Source organism: Seriola dumerili, unplaced genomic scaffold, assembly GCF_002260705.1.
Source record: "Seriola dumerili isolate Sdu_G_001 unplaced genomic scaffold, Sdu_1.0 BDQW01000192.1, whole genome shotgun sequence".
NCBI classification, from domain to species: domain Eukaryota; kingdom Metazoa; phylum Chordata; class Actinopteri; order Carangiformes; family Carangidae; genus Seriola; species Seriola dumerili.
Genome location: NW_019174447.1, coordinates 784,382 through 802,571, shown reverse-complemented (window position 1 = coordinate 802,571; position 18,190 = coordinate 784,382). Strand labels below are relative to the sequence as shown.

At 44.6% G+C, this 18,190-nt stretch overlaps 1 protein-coding gene across 3 annotated transcripts in view; it reads right to left on the bottom strand.

Annotated features, from left to right (window-relative positions):
- Positions 1-1,952: 1,952 nt before the first annotated feature.
- ap2a1 (adaptor related protein complex 2 alpha 1 subunit) overlaps positions 1,953-18,190 on the bottom strand; it is a 26,520-nt gene continuing 10,282 nt past the window's right edge. Inside the window, exons 5-22 of one of the 3 annotated variants that reach the window (XM_022753687.1) lie at positions 17,614-17,715; positions 16,139-16,398; positions 14,641-14,809; positions 14,333-14,470; positions 13,990-14,172; positions 13,530-13,627; positions 13,219-13,450; positions 12,886-13,074; positions 12,648-12,802; positions 10,798-10,860; positions 8,819-8,881; positions 8,084-8,166; positions 7,112-7,201; positions 5,740-5,863; positions 5,431-5,547; positions 4,609-4,678; positions 4,237-4,371; positions 1,953-2,729 (exon numbers count right to left, since the gene is read on the bottom strand). In XM_022753687.1, coding sequence (XP_022609408.1) covers positions 2,652-2,729; positions 4,237-4,371; positions 4,609-4,678; positions 5,431-5,547; positions 5,740-5,863; positions 7,112-7,201; positions 8,084-8,166; positions 8,819-8,881; positions 10,798-10,860; positions 12,648-12,802; positions 12,886-13,074; positions 13,219-13,450; positions 13,530-13,627; positions 13,990-14,172; positions 14,333-14,470; positions 14,641-14,809; positions 16,139-16,398; positions 17,614-17,715 — 2,349 coding nt within the window. In that variant the 3' untranslated portion in view covers positions 1,953-2,651. The remainder of the gene's footprint in view (positions 2,730-4,236; positions 4,372-4,608; positions 4,679-5,430; positions 5,548-5,739; positions 5,864-7,111; positions 7,202-8,083; positions 8,167-8,818; positions 8,882-10,797; positions 10,861-12,647; positions 12,803-12,885; positions 13,075-13,218; positions 13,451-13,529; positions 13,628-13,989; positions 14,173-14,332; positions 14,471-14,640; positions 14,810-16,138; positions 16,399-17,613; positions 17,716-18,190) is intronic. The other 2 variants (XM_022753686.1, XM_022753688.1) reach the window with 2 other exon arrangements.

Sequence of the window (18,190 nt, the reverse complement as noted above, 5' to 3'; positions counted from 1 at the left end):
TCAAATTGAAGATGTTTCCTGAATTTGCAGCGCGTTTATGAAGGACAAAAAATGCACAAGTATAAGTAAATAAATAAATAAATAAATGCTAGAATTAAAACATTTTGTTAAAAAAAAAAAAGAAGAAGCTATTTCTGTATTTTTACATTTATTATTTTCTTATTGATGAATAAATAAATAATAGAAATGCATAAATAAATGAATAAATAAATGTAAAAACACAGACATCAGATCAGGCTTTAAACTGTCCTCTTGGATAAAGCTTACAGTTGGAGCAGACTCAGGTGAGTCCTGAACCATCCCTTAGTGATGCTGCTATAGACCTAGACCGCTGGGGGGACTTCCATTATGTAATGAGCTCTCTCTCTCTCTCTCTCTCTCTTTTTGTAGGTCTCTTGACTCTGGAGCTGCAGGATCCAGATCTTACACAATGCTCATTATTATTCATTTTACTGTTGTTATTGATAACACAATTACACCTATGGAAATCACTATTATTTCCACTATAACTCTAACAGTGTATACACCTGTTCCACCCCCTCCACCCCACCAACATTGAGCTCTTCCTTTACAAACCTCAGAAAACTTAAGTGCACGACCAGAGGTTCGACCAGTGTCATCCAGTTCTGCTGCTGCCATCTGTATGTTTGTTTGTTTGTTTGTGTGTGTGTGTGTGTGTGTGTTCATGTGTGTGAGACAAAGACAGGAGGCGTGGTGTTGGATATATGGCATAGTTTTACTTTCACATTTTTTCATTACAGAGTAAATCTTAATTCTAACACAGGTATTGGACAGGTTCTTAACACCGATACATGAGGCTGCATTAGCTAGTGGATACTGCAGAGACACACACACACAAACTCACATACACACACTCACAGAATGACAAAATGACTACGTTTTCCACTACAAAGTTCAATGTCCTGTGATTGCCGTGCAGCCACAGAATGTAATGTGACCAGGTATTAGAAATGTCTTTAGGCTTTTTTTTTACCTGCTAACACACACACTCACATTCACACACACACACTCTGAGTCCCCGGTAGTTGTCATGGACGTCTGGCTGTCTGACATCCTGTCCTCTCCCACATCATCAGTACCTGTGAGTGACAGGAGCCTGGGAGGAGCTCCACAGCTGGACACATCAGTCCACACACACTCAGTGTTGTCGTGTACTGTGGTGGTTGTGTACAGACTGCAGGCTGGAGAATCAGGGTCATGAATCTGTCATACAGATGTTGGTGCTGGATTCAGCATCTGTACAGAGTCTGACCACTAAGTTCTGATCCAGGTGAGGCTGTACACTGCTTCAGAGGAAATCTACAGGTGTGTGCAGAGGTGGTGTCTTCTCTCAGGTGGAGTCATCCTGTTTGGGTCCGTCTCCTCCCCAGCTGTGGAGTGGCTCACTGAGTCAGCTGTTAACTGCTCATCAGAGGAGGGAATTTCACCACCACTCACTCCTGATCCCTGAAGTCCTCTCTCTTGTGAAACTGAACCCTGAACCTCACTTGTGCAGGTGGTCCTGGAGGAGAAGTTGCAGCTGCACAAAGGTGAGGTTCAGGTTTTCATAAAGGACGTTTCACAGGAGAGGAGACGTCAGTGAAGAGAAGCCCTCCTCATCGGACCAGAGCAGCTCAGACGCTTCCCAGGCTTCTCAAGCACCAGGAGCTGTCTCCCAGGCAACGGAGGAGATGGACTCAAACAGTTCTAGAATCTGTTTCAATACCAGGTCTCATCCCTGGACCCTCATCTATCCACAGGCCTCTACACAAGCATGATGGGAATGTCTCAGAGTAAAGTGATCCACTGGCACATATTTACAACACGTCAAGAACACGAGTGCACTGCTTCATTGAAATGAGGGACTGGTCTTTACTGATCATACTGGTCATTACTGGTCATGTCGTCACTGGTCATTACTGGGCAGGAGGAGTCAGGGGTGGGGGGTGGGGGGTGGGGGTGGGGGGGTGTCATGCTGGATCAGATCCCAGCACCTTAAGTGCATCTTCACTGGGAATGATTAACAAAAATCAGATCAGAGTCCTGGACCCTCAGGTCCCACTTCATTAGTGGGTCCCACCAGAACCACAAGGAGTCACGTAGATTGTATACCTTTGTGTGTGTGTGTGTGTGTGTGTGTGTGTGTGGAGGGAGGGGGTGAGTACATGTGTGTGTTGAACAGCTTCTCCCATCTGACTTCACGGAATGTTCTACCAATTCAAAAGAAATCATGCACACACACACTCTCTCTCTCTCTCTCTCTCTCTCACACACACACACACCAGCAGTACTACAGAGCAGTCAGGATGAAGCAGAATGAGACCCCAGAACAACTATGGGACACACACACACACGCCCGCACACACACACACCTAGCCACACACACACCAGCTACACAGGTAAACACCAACAAAAACAAGGATGTAGCATCATGTTAATAAACAGAATCTGGGACAGGATAACGAGGATGAAGAGGAGGATGATAACTTGGTCGCTGCTGCTGCAGCGGCTGCTTTTCCCTTATGTTGGTTACACCTTTTTTACTCAGAGACTCTTTGTTGGAGGGAGGAGGAGGACAGGTGTGGCAGGAGGGCTGAGGGGCAGGTCGCTGGTGGGGGTGGGAGTACTGGTCTTGGTAGAGGTCTGGACTCTTAGAACTGTTGGGCCAGCAGCTCACAGAGACGCCTGGACACAGAGTCCTTACTGCAGCGCAGAGTCAGACGGTACATCTGTGGAACACACACACACACACACACACACACACACACACACACACACACACACACACACACAAAGAAACATGTAAATTAAAAGCTGTCAGAGTGAAGGGAAAACATGAACGCTGACTGAGGTCCTGTACTTTGGAAAGAAGACCAGCAGCAACTCAACAGGACCCTAATCCTCATGAGACCGAATGAAATGTGGGCCCAGGTCAGGGTCTGGGGACCTGTGCTGCTCTCAGACAGAGAAACGTTACAGCCACAGTGATCAGGTTTGTGTTCAGGCACCAAAACTAGTCCACATGTAGTACCTGGTTTCATAAGTGGAGCAGGTTTAAAAATAGTCTCAGTCCAGATCCAGAGGACAGACAGTAAGAGGATCCATCCTCTGATGATAAACAGGGGAAGGAGATGACATGGTTCTCCTCTAGGTAGGGATGTCACGAGACCAGAATTTGGTAGTTGGTACCAACACTTTTGAAATTCCACCATTATCGATACATACCACAGCAAAAAATAGAAAATAACTGAAGTTGACTGAGTTGTTGTGCATGCACACGCACATTTCTTTATAGTCAGTGTACAGCAGCAGTTTAAACTGACTAAAAAGGTGACAGACCAGTGGTCTGACAATATTCATTAAAAAGCAAGTGTTATATTCTGACAGACTGAACAGTGATGACTGTAGATGCTAATGTTGTGAGGTCCCTGCTCACATTAGGAGCTGTCACTATGTTAGCCATAAAAAGCTAGTGTTAGCCTAAACAAGATAGCTAGCTTACACAAGCAAACATAGCATCTGTGAACATTGTGTGTGGAGCGTTGTTACAACAGATGTCAGTTGTCACAGTTCACAAACAGTAACATTTCAGACATGAACATGTTGACGACATGTTGTTGATATAAAATGAACAACTGAAACACTGTGCACAGATCTGATGTCTGTCTCTGAGCTGTTTCCTCCTGTGACGCAGTTTACATACCGACTGTTGGTTGTCTAGAACTTGTCCCTGATGACCTGTGTCAAATACATAATATCTACATACACCAGTCTGAGAGTGGATATGTTGCTGCGCCTGTACTCGCTGACGTTCCTCCACATGTTGTTATCGTTTACTATGCCGCCTTCTTCTTCTCCTCCAGTTTGATGTCAGACTAGGACATTGGTAGTGTTTTTTTATACTGCCATCATCAGTTCTGGAAGAATCGTATCTCTAATACCCCACTCAATGACATCTACGGTTACTTCAGTACTTATGGTTCTGTAGAATAACAAGTACCATCACATGCTCAGAATTTTAGCATCGACTTGGTACCGAAGTATTAGTTCTCATGACATCCCTACCTCCAGGTGTAATGACAGAGCTGTTCCTGGTTCACTGACAGTGTTAAACTGTATGTTTAGTTTGAAGTGATGGTAAATAGAAACTGCTGTATGAGCTGCTCATGAGGCTTCAGACATATTTATCGCTGTAGATTGTTTACATCAGTCACTGCTCACTGAGCTGAGCTCTACCTGTGCCTGGGCGTTTGGCTCCAGTCTCAGCAGACAGCCAACCTGCTGGCCCTTGGTCTGGATCACTCCAGCACACACGTAGTTCTCTGGGTTTGGATCGACGTTGTCCAGCAGGGCCGTTCCTAGTCCGAGCAGCTACACACACACACACACACACACATCACAAAGGAAGAAGGAGACACTTGAAAGTGAACCTGTCTGAACCATATACCAGATGGTTTTTCTTTGTTTTTTAATTTTATGAACTGAAGTGACAAACATCCTGATGTTAACACAGATATACAGACACAGCCTTCACTTTCAAGACAGGTGTGTCTGAGGAGGAGGTTTGATAAGATCAGGTGACAGGTGAAGCAGGAGAATGTGACATACCTTAGCCTTCAGGACTTCAGTGTCCATGCTGTGGTTGGCCTTGAAGATCTTCTGTGCTTCCTGCTGAGGCCTGAGGAGAGTTACACACAGACTTCAGGTTTCTCCACAGTGGGGGAGGGGTGGTGGCTGGTACAGTGTAAACTACTGTACCTGGATGAGGTGTTGGAGGGGATGGAGGTGTGGTAGTCACTAAGGCCCTGTTTAGACCTGGTATTAAAATCTTTCTCAGCTGATCCGATCACAAGTGCTCAGCTCTAAGTTCAGGTGTGAACGCACCAAAGACGCATTGAGGACACATTTGAGATCCAGTCACTCAGACCACATTCAGAGGAGGTCTGGACCACATGTGGCCACATTTTCAGCAGTGTTAATGTGAATGTGTCCTGGGCCACACTGAAGGAGCAGCTACTCTACTGACGTCCTCTGCTACAGTCTGATTAGTCCCAACACAGTTTAGAATGAAAGGAAATATTTTACTATTTCAAATGGATAAAACTTGATTTCACTGTAGAGCTGTTAATTTGTGCAACCCCCTTCTCTCTCTCTCTTTCCCTCACTCACTCTTTCCCTTTTAATGTGAAGCAGTATCATCAGTAGAGACTGGGTTTCAGCCGTGAGTGAACAGCTGTGATCAGTGAACAGTAAAATCAGACTGATGAGTTCAAGTCCAGACAGGAAAGAGGAGTAAAACTGAACAGATAGAAGCTACAGACGCGCACACACACACACACACACACACACACACACAGTTGGACAGACAGGGGGTTGGTCTCTGACAAACAAGAACAAGAAATTGTACTGACAACACACACACAGACTTACTGGCTGAGCTGTTTCCAGCGCTGGAAGAAGTCATGTGAAGTCATCTCAGTTGGCTGGAAGAACTTGTTGATGGTGACAGGCAGTTTGAGGGTAAGGTTCTGCAGAGCCCCTCCATACCTGAACATCACGCACACACGCACGCACGCGCACACGCACACAAAGAAACAAACAAACACCTCAGATTAAGACATTGAGAAAGTGACACCAAGTTGTGAAGGACACCTGCAGATTTTTAACATCAGTTCATCAAATGAACTATCAGTGAGTCTGAATCCCACCACAGGTCTTGGGTTGGTTGTATAGACTCACCTGAACTTGATGTTGAGCAGGGGGGCGTCAGAGAAGTCAGTCAGACACTCGATGTTGAGGACCTGCTGGATCTGGGCTCCACCCTCCACCAGTGGTTCCACTGGTTTGGTCTGAACGTTGAGCTGTGGCCGGTTGTCAAGGACCATGATGACATCACACACAATGACCTCAGCTCCAGGTCCAGCATTATGATACTTTATAATGTCTTCAGGTGTTTGTACTCTCTACTATTGTATAAGATTGACAGTAGAGCTGGGTGATACAGTCAAAACTGTCATCACAATAAACATATCAGTAGATATTGATAATTATTGATAATTTCTAATGACATATTTTGACCAGGAGAACAGTGGTCCTCTGCTGTGTGGGTTGTGTCCTAGTGTCTGGATATTGTGTCATACTGTGTTGTTGCAGAGTCTTTTTCCATCATGGAGCCTGTGAGTTGTTTCTTCAGATGTAGCAGATGTTGGTCATGAATGATGACATGTTGCGTAAGTGTGGAAGCAGCTCAGCTAATAAAATGTGTTTGTTGTTTTCCCACTCTTGGTCAGACGGTTTTCAGACTTAAAGAAACTGCCACACCTGTTCTTTATGTTCACTGTCGTTTCCTCGTAAGGGAAATCAACCTAAGACAAAGTGCCATGTAACAAATAAAGGAGCTGTATCTATGTTTTGCTATTGCTACAAAGCTAACATCAGCATTGACAGCTGTTTAATTACCAGTCTCACCAAGAGCTTCAGTTGTCGTTATGTTATAATACGTCCTCTGAGCAGCTACTTCTTCGGGGCAGCTACTTCTTCAATCTCAGAAAGTGGCGAGACAGTCCAAATGGACAGGAGCTAGCTGGTTAGCATGCTAACTTCAGTCGCAGAACAGATGTGATAGAGACAAGAGTTAACATAGGTGTTTCTTTCCACCTCAGAAGACAGCTGTTGGTTAGTAAAGGAATTAAGTTTGATGCTGAACTCAAGTTTCTTCTTGATTGGTTAGTACACAGCTGCTAATGCTAATGTTAGCTATGTAGCTATAGCAAAACTTACAAATAGCCCCTTCAAAGAGACTTCATCAGTACAACTCACTTTTCAATTCAAGGCTGTCTACCTCAGAGACACTGTTGACTCATTGATGTAATATGTATAAAATGTTTGAATTATAAAGTTATATTAAGTTTTTCTAACTGGATTTGTCTCTTAAATTCCCTGGATATAAAAGGACAAGGTGCTGAAGTTGAGCTTACATTTCTCATACAGACAATATGATGATAGAGGTGATGGTGTTGATTGCTTTGAAATGACTGAATACCTGACTGTGTCCCAGTTCTCCCAATTAAAGCTCTGGTTGCTTCAGAACACACAGAAACAGAAAGGATATGAGACTGCAGCTCCCCAGGACAGTTGACTGTGGTGGTGAAACTGGCAAACTGCACTGATGTCTTGTTACCATAGAACAGGTACATTCTCCCTGAAAGACAGACACAGCATGTCATTTCCTACATTAACATGTCAAACATGTCTGACCAGCAGCCTGCACCTAAAACACAAATCAGGGGTTGATCCAGCTCTTTGGGCTTAACTCAGGGGTTCCTGTATCAGTAAGCTGGCTGACTGTTAATCAGGTAGATCCCCATGATAATCAGGGTAGATCTCTATGATAACTATGGGAGGTCACCATGGTAACCAGGGGAGATCTCCATGGTAACTAGGAGAGATCACCATGGTTACCAGGGGAGATCTCCATGGTAACAGGACAGATCATCATGGTAACCAGGGTAAACCACCATAGTAACTAGGAGAGATCACCACAGTAACCTGTGAGGCACAGCTCAGAGGATAAGATCAAAACTTGTCAACAGCCCAACTATTGATCAATCAGATCACTTTAATAGCTGAGTCAACATTCCTACAGGATCCTGACAGGGACTAAAGAGTTTACAGTAAAGTGACCAATAATAAATGATCAATAGATGTGTTGATCAGTGGAGCTCTTTGGTGTTTGACTCTTTCCCTGTGTCCCTCTGGTTTTAAAACAGAGCTTCTAACAAACAGAGGTGTATCTCCCCCCCACCCAGCAGTAATTTCACAGGGTCTGATTATGGATAAGATCTAGTCCTAAATCACCAGACCAGCAGATGACTGTGTCCACCAAGTAACACCACCACACAACCACAGACCACAGCCATTTATCAATGAACAACAAAAAACACCGGCCTTGCTCATTAACAATCAAATACCAAACCAAGGCCACATGTACCTGTAGTCCACCAGGCCCTGTCCTTTTGATGATAAATTATTAAAACCACGCCCACGTGTCAACAAACGCCACAAGGTGGTGTGGACAACTCACCCAGATTCTGACGGTACTCTGACTTGATGCCGATCTGTAGGAGCTGGTTCTCAAACAGAACCCCGTTGTTCTTGCAAACAAACCTGCAGGATGGAGGCATTTAAAGGTTAAACACTGAGACATCACTGTGACAGTTGCTCTGCTCTCATATCTGGAAACACCTGAATGAACAATATTAAAACATCTAATAGCAATAATTTACCAATAGAGGCTCAGTAGAGTTTGTTCTTGTCTGAACAGGTCTTTGTCTCCCAGTGTAACTTTTATCAGGTGACTTTACTTTGACTTTTTCCACAGTATCATTGATAATCAAACATAAATAGTGAAGTAGCTCAGGACCAACACAAATAAAATGTTTGGTAAAAATTTTTGGAGTCAAGAGACATTTAGTCCATTGTCCTGAAAAAGGAGTGAAAGTCTCTGGTTAACATTTAATTTAATTACTGTAACTGAAGGAGCAGAGTCTAATGTTACACAACTACTGACCTCCATGCTGCGGTCTGACCCAGTTATGTTATGTTACTATGGGTCAACTCAGGGTCATGCTGGGATAAATTTACTTGAATGTTTTTGGCAGACAGGAAGTCAGCCTTTGGATTTTTTTTTTGATTTCGTGCATCAATTTTCATTTTATGTTTCTTATTTTGACACGTCGTCAAACACTTCCTGTAGCAGCCATGCAGAGCTGCAGCTAGGCAAACACATGAAAAACTTACACACAGAGAAAAGCCTTACTTGTTAAGAAGTTCGTCTGCCTCAGACAGAGGAGGAGCAGGATCCTCAGAGGGAGGAGCAGAGCTGAGAGACCACAGGACAGCACAGGGATGAAGAGACAACCCAAAGGGCAGAGGAGAGATGATACAGACAGACAGGAGGGATGATACAGACAGACAGGAGGGATGATACAGACAGTAGGACAGAGGAGGGATGATACAGACAGACAGGAGAGATGATACAGACAGTAGGACAGAAGAGCAGTGATACAGACAGACAGGAGGGGTGATACAGACAGTAGGACAGAGGAGGGATGATACAGACAGACAGGAGGGGTGATACAGACAGACAGCGAGGGATGATGCAGACAGCAGGACAGAGGAGGGGTGATACAGACAAACAGAGGAGTGAATGACAGAGCAGATATGGGAGGAGATCCATTCAAGACAGTCCAGTGACAGTGTGATAGAGATTGGTTAAAGAAAACACCAGAGAAGAAGAAGAAAGGAGGATAAAAGGATAAAATGCAGGGGTTGTTAGTAAAAGCAGTTTGTACAAAGATGATATCATTACACAATGAACAGGTATGTGCTGAGTAGTTTTACTGTGTCCAGTGCACTCAGCATGTATATGGACAGTTTATGTTGTTCTGGTTCTGTACTCAAGCACACTGAATAAGAAATGAAACAATATCCATGAGGGTAAAGTGCAGACTTCTACCTCTGATTTCAGTGTTTACATCCACACTAGGTGAACAATGCAATGCTGAAAACCTGACAGGCAGCAGGACTCTGCAGTCAGCACTTTAACCCCAGTCAGTGGTTCATTTCAAGTCCTCTGTGCTGGGCAACAGAACATTATTGACTGTCCACATGCAGACGGACTGCACTCTACTTCAGCCACTGTTTACATGTTTAAAAGCACATATGTAGTCTTCACATGAAGCTTGATGCCATGAACATTTTTCTGAAAAATGTTTGTGTGTAAACTGTATTTACTCCACTTCACAACAGCTGCTGTCCCTGAGACCTTGTTTTAGGTTAAAAGTTTGCAGCTGTATATTTGATGGACGGTTGCAATGTATTTACAGCTCATGAGGTATGTGAAATGTGACCTCTCTGGTGAGAAAGGATCTGGAGTTGGTGCAGGAGATGGAGCGATACCAGCCAGATCCAGTTGGGCCCACTTTAACACACAGCACTGTTTCTGGAACCAAATTCCTGTAGAGGGGCAGGACTCTATCCTTTTCCAGAGTTGCCCAGGGTGAGAGGCGCCGGGCAGGTGTGGGTAAACTCACGAGACCTTGGCTGAGCGACACTGTGTTGGGGTTCTCCCCAGAGAACAAGAGGGTCACCTCTATGCGGCTGGAAGTCACTAAGGGAAAGGCTCTGACTATTGTCTGTCAGTGCAAGAGGGGGAGGCTATAGAGAAGGACTTTTGGTTGGCCTCAAGGAGGTTCTGGCAAACCATCAGGCACCTCAGGAAGGGGAAGCAGAGTTTTGCCCAGGCTGTTTTCAGCAGGGGGGAGAAGATTACACCTCCAGTGCCCTTTATGCGACAATTTAAATCTATTCTTCAGAGAAACAATCTAAAGCTAAATCCATATCATGGCTCTTATGTCTAAACTGCCTTTTATATACAAAATGAATGACACTGTTAGTGGGTTTATCAGAGCTTTTTCACTGAGCTGCTGCTGATGGAAGTGGGTCTGATGAGAGGGTAAAAAGCTCCACACACACCGAGTGTAGAGGTAGTTCTGTCTGTTTCTACTCAGTTCATCTGATGATAATAAAAGACAGAACAGCTGATTGAGTTAAAGTTTCAGATCAGGCATCAGCGTATGTGTAGACTCAGGTGCTTTTATGTAAACCTACATGGCTCATGTGTAGTGTACATCAGCATCATATATTCATAAAGATTAAAAAGCCTAGAAAAACAATGTGGCACTGTCATATTTGTATTTTTCTAGCTAATTCTGTAGGTTACTACTGGGCCCTTACTCCGAGTCACCAGAACCCTCCACCAATAGGGAATCAGAGGTCTCGGTGGGCTGTTCCAGATCTCTGTCAATGTCCAATCACGGTAGAGGACAGGAGACAGACACGCGCGCACACGCACACACACACACAACACACACACACGCACACGGAAATGGAGAGAAAGGAAGGAGAGAAAAAGACGAAAGACAGTCACATACACAGCAAAGATAAAAAAGAACAGACAAGTGTAGCAGACCTGCCAACCATGAAGTTCAGTGTGCAGCACCTCCTGCTGCTCTCATGGTCACTCCTTTAGACATTGTGTGTGTGTGTGTGTGTGTGTGTGTGTGTGGGTGTGTGTGTGGGTGTGTGTGTGGAGCCACACTGTCCAGCTGTGATTCTGCCTCACAGCAACTGAATGATACCAGATACCAGAGGGGTGTCCGGTACCATGGACTCTGCTGACAGCACAGCACCTGAAGCTCCACAGCACACTGGTATGTTTTCATCTAACTAGACCTACAACACACTTCTATACTTTACACAGACTCCACAGCTCCAACAGCCATGGAAATCCTCAGTTCTCTGATGTTAAAGGTCACTTTGTTGTAATTGTTCTAACAGAACCACTTCCTCTCAGCGAAACAGTCACTCTCACACACTCTCCAACTATAAACAAACCTGATCTAACAGTGCCCGCCTACCCAGCTAAGACGACACAACATGTAAATGAATAAATCTGGAAGACTCTGAAAGGCAGAGCCCTCCTCTTCCTCACACCTCCAAGCTAATATGGGTCAAGCAAACAGGTCTTGTGTCAGCACAGAGACATCAGTCACACTGATCCAGCACTGGGAAAGACTCAGACCAGCCTGACTCCCAACATGTTAGAATTGGTAACTGTATGTGACCTTGAGCACAAGGACAGTATGTTACATCTCTGACCACCAGCTGGACATGTAAATATTACACACACAGCCCAGGACTGAGGCAGGAGCTCTGATTGGCTGACTGAGCTGTCACACAGTGTCAGTCTCCAGGTTGACAGGTCCATATCAGACAAAGATAGAGCAGAGAGAGACAGAGCCAACAGAACAACAACCAACACAGACACTTTACAGATAGTTGTACAGTAGACTAACAGCACAAACACACCACAAACACCACAACTATTTACATTAACAGCTGAAGACAGGAGAGAAACAGTACATGACTAAGTCAGGGTGCTTCCTCATTGAGGTCCAAGACCAGTTTAGCCCAGTCCAGTATGAGAGCCACAGTGTGAATAGTCAGTGTGTTTACATGCACTTAGGTAACCAGGTTACAGTTGGCCTTCTTCTTCATCGTCAAGGAGATGAGGAACCTGGTTTCTGTAACCGGTAGTGAACTAGAGAAGGTGTTGACCTCCGGGAGGACACTGGTTTCTCTACCACGTGGACATGAAACCAGGTTCTTACACGTGTGCATGACAAAGTGCAGACAGGCAAAGTTGAACATGTTCTCATATTTAACAGAACTACGTGTACGTCTGAGTGAAAGTGAAAGGGTATCTCTAGAAGTCTGAAGAAGATCTTTGAACATGTGACTTTCATCCAGATCTGCCTCCAAATGTGCTGGGTTCTCCCCTGCTCCCGTCCTTACTAACGTGCAGGTAAACACTCTGAGTAAAGGCAGCAGTGATGTCTGGAGCCTGTAAATATCTTACTGGATGAATATGAGCCAACATAAGCCTGATCATGTTCTGGTCCAGTCTTTATATCTCTCTTTCCTCTGGAGGAAATTTTAGCTTTATCAACTCTGTTACAGCCTCTCATACTGGACTTTGGCTTACACTGGGCTCTACATCTGCTCATCAAGAGATGACCTTTCACCTTAGGAAGCCGTCATCGTTGACGGCGGCAGAAGGTGCGGCAGGCCCTGCCTCAGAGAACACATCCACCAATAAGCTGCCAGCGCTGGCTGGAGCGGCGCCAACAGGGGCAGCGGAGCGAATCCCGAGGAGGTCCGCTGACGGTGACGGGGTGGACTGGAAGACAGAGGTACTTAAGTTACAGCTGGTGATGTGTGTATAGAGGCGACTTGTGAATAAGGGTCAGAGAGTCTGCTTACAGCGTTAGAGGCAGCCATGGCTGCTGTGTCTGGCCCCCGGTCGGCCCCTCCATTCAACTCCCCACCCTCCCTTTTGTTGTCCTCCAGCTCTGTCACAGACACGGCACCAGGCCCCTTCTTCTTCTTCAGCTTAGCCAGGATGGACGACTCCCTCTCTGGGAAGGGAGGCATCTCCTCCAGGACAGTGGCCTGAGGGAACACAGAGGAGATTCGTGCTGTGGGTTTGGACTGAAAGTTGCCAACACCTGACTGAAAACTCACAACATCATCATCATTATTATCATCATCATCATCATCATCATCATCATCATCATCATCATCATCAGGACTAACCAGGACATCGGTGCTAGCAATGGAGGAAAGCTTAAGATACTCGACAGCACGCTGCTGCAGTTCCACGTCTGAGTTGCGGATCTGGCTGTCACAGCGCAGCACCTCTTGGATGGTGGCCTTGGTCTCTGGGAATAGGTTGATAAATTTGATGTAGGCCGACAGCAGCAGGGCACGGGTCGGCACAGAGCACAGGTGGAACTTGGAGTGGAGAAGGTTGAACTGGACCAGGGGGCTGGACAACAGGACAGCAAATTTACTATTTATCATTTCACTGATCAACTTGGTGCCTTACAGACCAAAAACCAACGTACCTGGAGCGAGGGTCACCAGCAATGAGGTTACCAAACTCTCCCAGAATGTAGCCTCCAACCTTCACCATGTTCTCGTGGCAGGCAGGGGCCTGCAGGGCCTGGGTGAGACAGAGACTCAGTTTACCGATTTCTGATCATGATTGTGCCACATATACATTTAATTTGCCCTTATCGGTTGTGACCTTTTCATTACTGGGATCATCACATCTTCACTACAGGTCTGAAACCTGCTTTGCTGCTGACATTATGACTCTGAGAACATGTTCAACGTCAACATTCAGTACGCGACAGGTTTATTTTTTACTGGGGCTTCAATGACTCTGAAACTGAGGCTGAGACCAGGACACAAAAAACATGACAAGTATTGTCTCTTGAAAACCGTCCCACCGTGTGTCCTCCTCAGCTAAAGACCAGCATCTTTATCACCGCTGCTGTATTTTTAGATTTCATGTAGCCGTACCTCAAAGACCGTCTTGGCGGCGTAGCCCTGCACATCATCTCGGTTGATGACGATCTGAATGACGCGATACCACACCTCTTCACTGACATAGTCACCAGCGATGCGGATGAGGTTTAGAATGGTGTCCACGTACCAGGAGTAATCCACAGCATACTTCTCTGCGAGTATGGCCACTTTCAGCACCTTAGTGAGGACGGCAGCAGAGAGAGTCAGGCTTAAGAAAACATTAACACTGACAAGCGCACTTTAAGACTTTTTTCAAACTGATTTCTGATGAAACCAACTGTCTTCACCAATTCTCACGTGACCTTTAGAGGAGAAAAGAAAGCAGCAGGACACCCACCATCTCCTCTCTGATGGAGTAGTCTGCCGTCTCGAGGTAACTGAGCATCTCAGCTACTATCTGCTTGGCGTTGCTGCGATCACACATGGCATAGAGCAGATCAGCTGCTCTCTGTCGCACACTCACATCCCTCTCCGTCTGCAGAGACACACAGAGAGACAGACCAGTCACTGCTACTGACCAGTAGACCACAGCTGAACATGAGGTGGAAAGGTTGGTAGGGTTGTGGTGACAGGTACAGGTCTGCTGCTACACTTTATCATTGACAAATCAAAACTGTGACTGTAGGTCAGCATGTGAGGCTCCACCTTCAGGGCGTTGATGACAGTCTCGATGTGCGTCTTCACAGCTTCGTGGGAGAACTCGGAGCTGGCCAGAGTGCACATGCTCTCCAGAGCAAGGTAGCGCAGGTTGGTCTCTCTGTGCTGCAGAAACTGGCCCAGCTGGTTACAGGCTCGCACCAGCAGGTTTGGCTCACTGCCCAACACAAACACACAAACACAAACCGAGACTTATTTCGGAGACCTGGGGGAACTCTGTGTCTTCACACCGTAAAAAAAAAGCACAACAGCTGGTCACATCAGGACTGAGTGAGACTCACTCTGAATCATAAAGTAAAGTAACATTTAAAAACAGATCTAGACAGTGAATTAATGAGGGACATGACATCTATGTTTGTCATACTGAATTCATGATATCCTGCAATAATCTGTATTTATCCATATCCGTATAAGTAGCACTGAGGTTAAACCAACTACAACCTACACAATTCTTGACGGGTAGTGGTACTGTATGCACACACCAGCACACACACATATATATATGTGTTAGGGATGTCCCGATTAAGTATTTTTGCCCCCGACCATTTAATATTGAGTATCTGCCAATACAGAGTCCCGATCCCATACTTGTATTTTCCTCAGTGCAAACTTCAAATCTATTTTAATTACTGAAATCACTCCAATGTATATGGTTAACAACTGAATAACTGCATTGCACTAAGACAATTGAAGTAAACAAACTAAAAATATTTGATATGGCTCTTATCACAATTCCACCCAGTGCAGGTTGGTTTTCATTTGTTTTTAACAAAATAATCTTCCACAGCGATTAGCTGGTCATTGTGATCAATTCAATGATCCACTCTGTAATCTTTTTGGCCTTGGCGCTGTCTCAAGGACATCTCTCTATTTTAAAAGTATCCTCCAGTGTGTGTTGCCTTGGTGCTTCCTCGGCCTGAGTTGCCTGACTAAACTCCCTGTATTCAGTTGTGTGTTTATTTTTTCTAGGTGTGGTTGTACTGAACGCAGCCCTGCTACTATCGCCTCACGAAATGCTCGCATGCCAAACATTACAAGTGGCTGTTCCTTTTGCTTTCCATTGTAAAATATTTCCCCACTGCAGGCAGTTTAACCTTGTCCTGCCACAAATTGTGCTCTCTGTTTACAACACCTATGTGACAGCTGATGTAAAACAATCGGGCTTAGATTAGGGATTAATAAAGCCAATACTGATCACTTAAAAAATGCCTTGATCATACATATGTGCATGTATGTGTATACACACACACACACACATATATAGACACATATATACATGTGTATACATACATACATACATGCATAGATTACACACACACACAGTTCACCTTCAAGGTCTTCTTTAAATAATAACTTCAACAATCATTCAAGTTCACTGAAGCTGTTCCACTGCTGAGCTACTAGCTGAAACACTGTCACCGTTCACTGCGTGTGTCAGACTTTGTGTCTGTTGTTGTACTGCATACTCATGTTGTTGAAGGCTCACCTGTCATAGTGGATGATAAGTGAGATCGCCTCAAACAAGATGGCGTTCTTAGCGTTGGAGTGCTGGACCTTCTTGGACTTGGGGGGCTCCTGAGCCTTGTTGAGGATGGTCTCCAGACACTCTACCAGACGGCCTTTGACAGCGCCATCCTCTGGTGGAGGGTAGCACTGCAGCAGGCGCAGCAGCTTGCAGGAGAGCCACGGCGCTGGCACAAAGTAGTAGGTGTAATCTTGCAGGTCAGTGGAGGCTGACGACACAATCTGGGGAAAGAACAGGATTCTTCTTCAGGTTTATTATGGTCAGTTAAACCTGAACCTGTTCCACACACTGCTCAACAGCCTCAACACAGTGCAACTTATTATATACAGTGTATATAATACAGCTTATTATATGCAGTGTATATAATACACTGTAATACAAAATGTAGTGTCAGAAGCATGAGAGGTCAGATTTATGTTTTGTAGAGCCCGACCGATATATCGGTTGGCTTATATTGGCCTATCAGAGATATATCAGTATCGGCACATGTATTCTCCGATATGCGCTGATATGAATACTTTTATTAAGAAGCAATAATGCAGTGGAAATGCTCAGGTCAAGTCAAGTTATATAGGCAGCATTTTATGTAGATTTGATAATTTGTTTTCATTCAAGTTAAAAAAAAATATATATATATGTATATATACATACACACACACACACACACATACATATATACCTATTTGTTCTTATATTTTTTATTTGTAGTTATTTATTTTTTTAGTTATTTTATTTAATTCCCAATGAAGTTTACTGTTTCAGTGTACTGACGTCATTTTGGACAATAAAATTTAAAGTTAAACGGTAAAATATCCTGCTTTCATTACATATCTTTTTTAACAAGTGTATTTGTCTTAACAGTTAAGTTGTTTTTGTTCTGTGCTGAACCACAGTCCACATTAGTCTTGGTCCTGAGCTCATCAACGGTCTACACATCTGTCTGTGAATCCCACTTCAATAACTGACACCAGTGTTTTCTATGAACCTCTGAGTAAAACCCAGTCACAGCTGATATCTCTATAAAAAAAACCTTTTAATGACAGGTGTACTGCCAGTGTGAGTGTGAGTAAATGGAAATGGTAAATGGACTTGCACTTATATTGCGCTTTTCTAGTCTTACTGACCACTCAAAGCGCTCTGCCACATTCAACCATTCGCTCACATTCACACACTGATGGAACAGCCATCAGGGCAATGTGGGGTTCAGTATCTTGCCCAAGGATGCTTCCACATGCAGCCTGGAGGAGCCGGGGATCAAACCACCGACCTTGTAATTAGTGGACAACCCGCTCTACATCCTGAGCCACAGTTGCCCCAAGTGTAAATGTATACACAATATATAAACTGATCAATGCCTGAACACAACACACACACACACACACACACACACACACACACACACACACACACACACACACACACACACACACACACACCCTGCTGAGTCGGGAAACGGCCAGGGAAACACAGGTTTTGAACTCATCTGGATTCTTCTGGCTCAGACAGGTGATGAGAGAGATGGCTGCTGTCACCACACCCTAAACCCCAGAGAGAGAGACACACACACAGATATATTTAACAGATTTAACCATTTCATCTCTTATAATAAATTCATTTAACATTCACACACATAAACATAAGCTGCATAATGTACAGGACCAATTCTGGACATGTTGGTGCTCGAGACATTTAAATCGAATTTCATTCAACTTCTGATTAGTATCATGTTATCAACATCATCTGTACATTATAAGACTGCTGTTTCCACACACTCTGTGGCTCAATGGGTCACTCCCTCACAGCGTGTGGACAGAGCTTTAACACAGCACAGTGGGGTGTTTACTAACAGCCATCACTACTGGAGAAAAAACCTGGATTTATAGCTAATTAATGAAAAAACCTGAACTGATCCTGATCAAGATTCTTGACCAGTATGGGACATCCTGACTCTCCTTTTGTTTAAGAGTGCAAAGAACTGTTTAACATTACAGGACATGCACGATATGCAAAAAA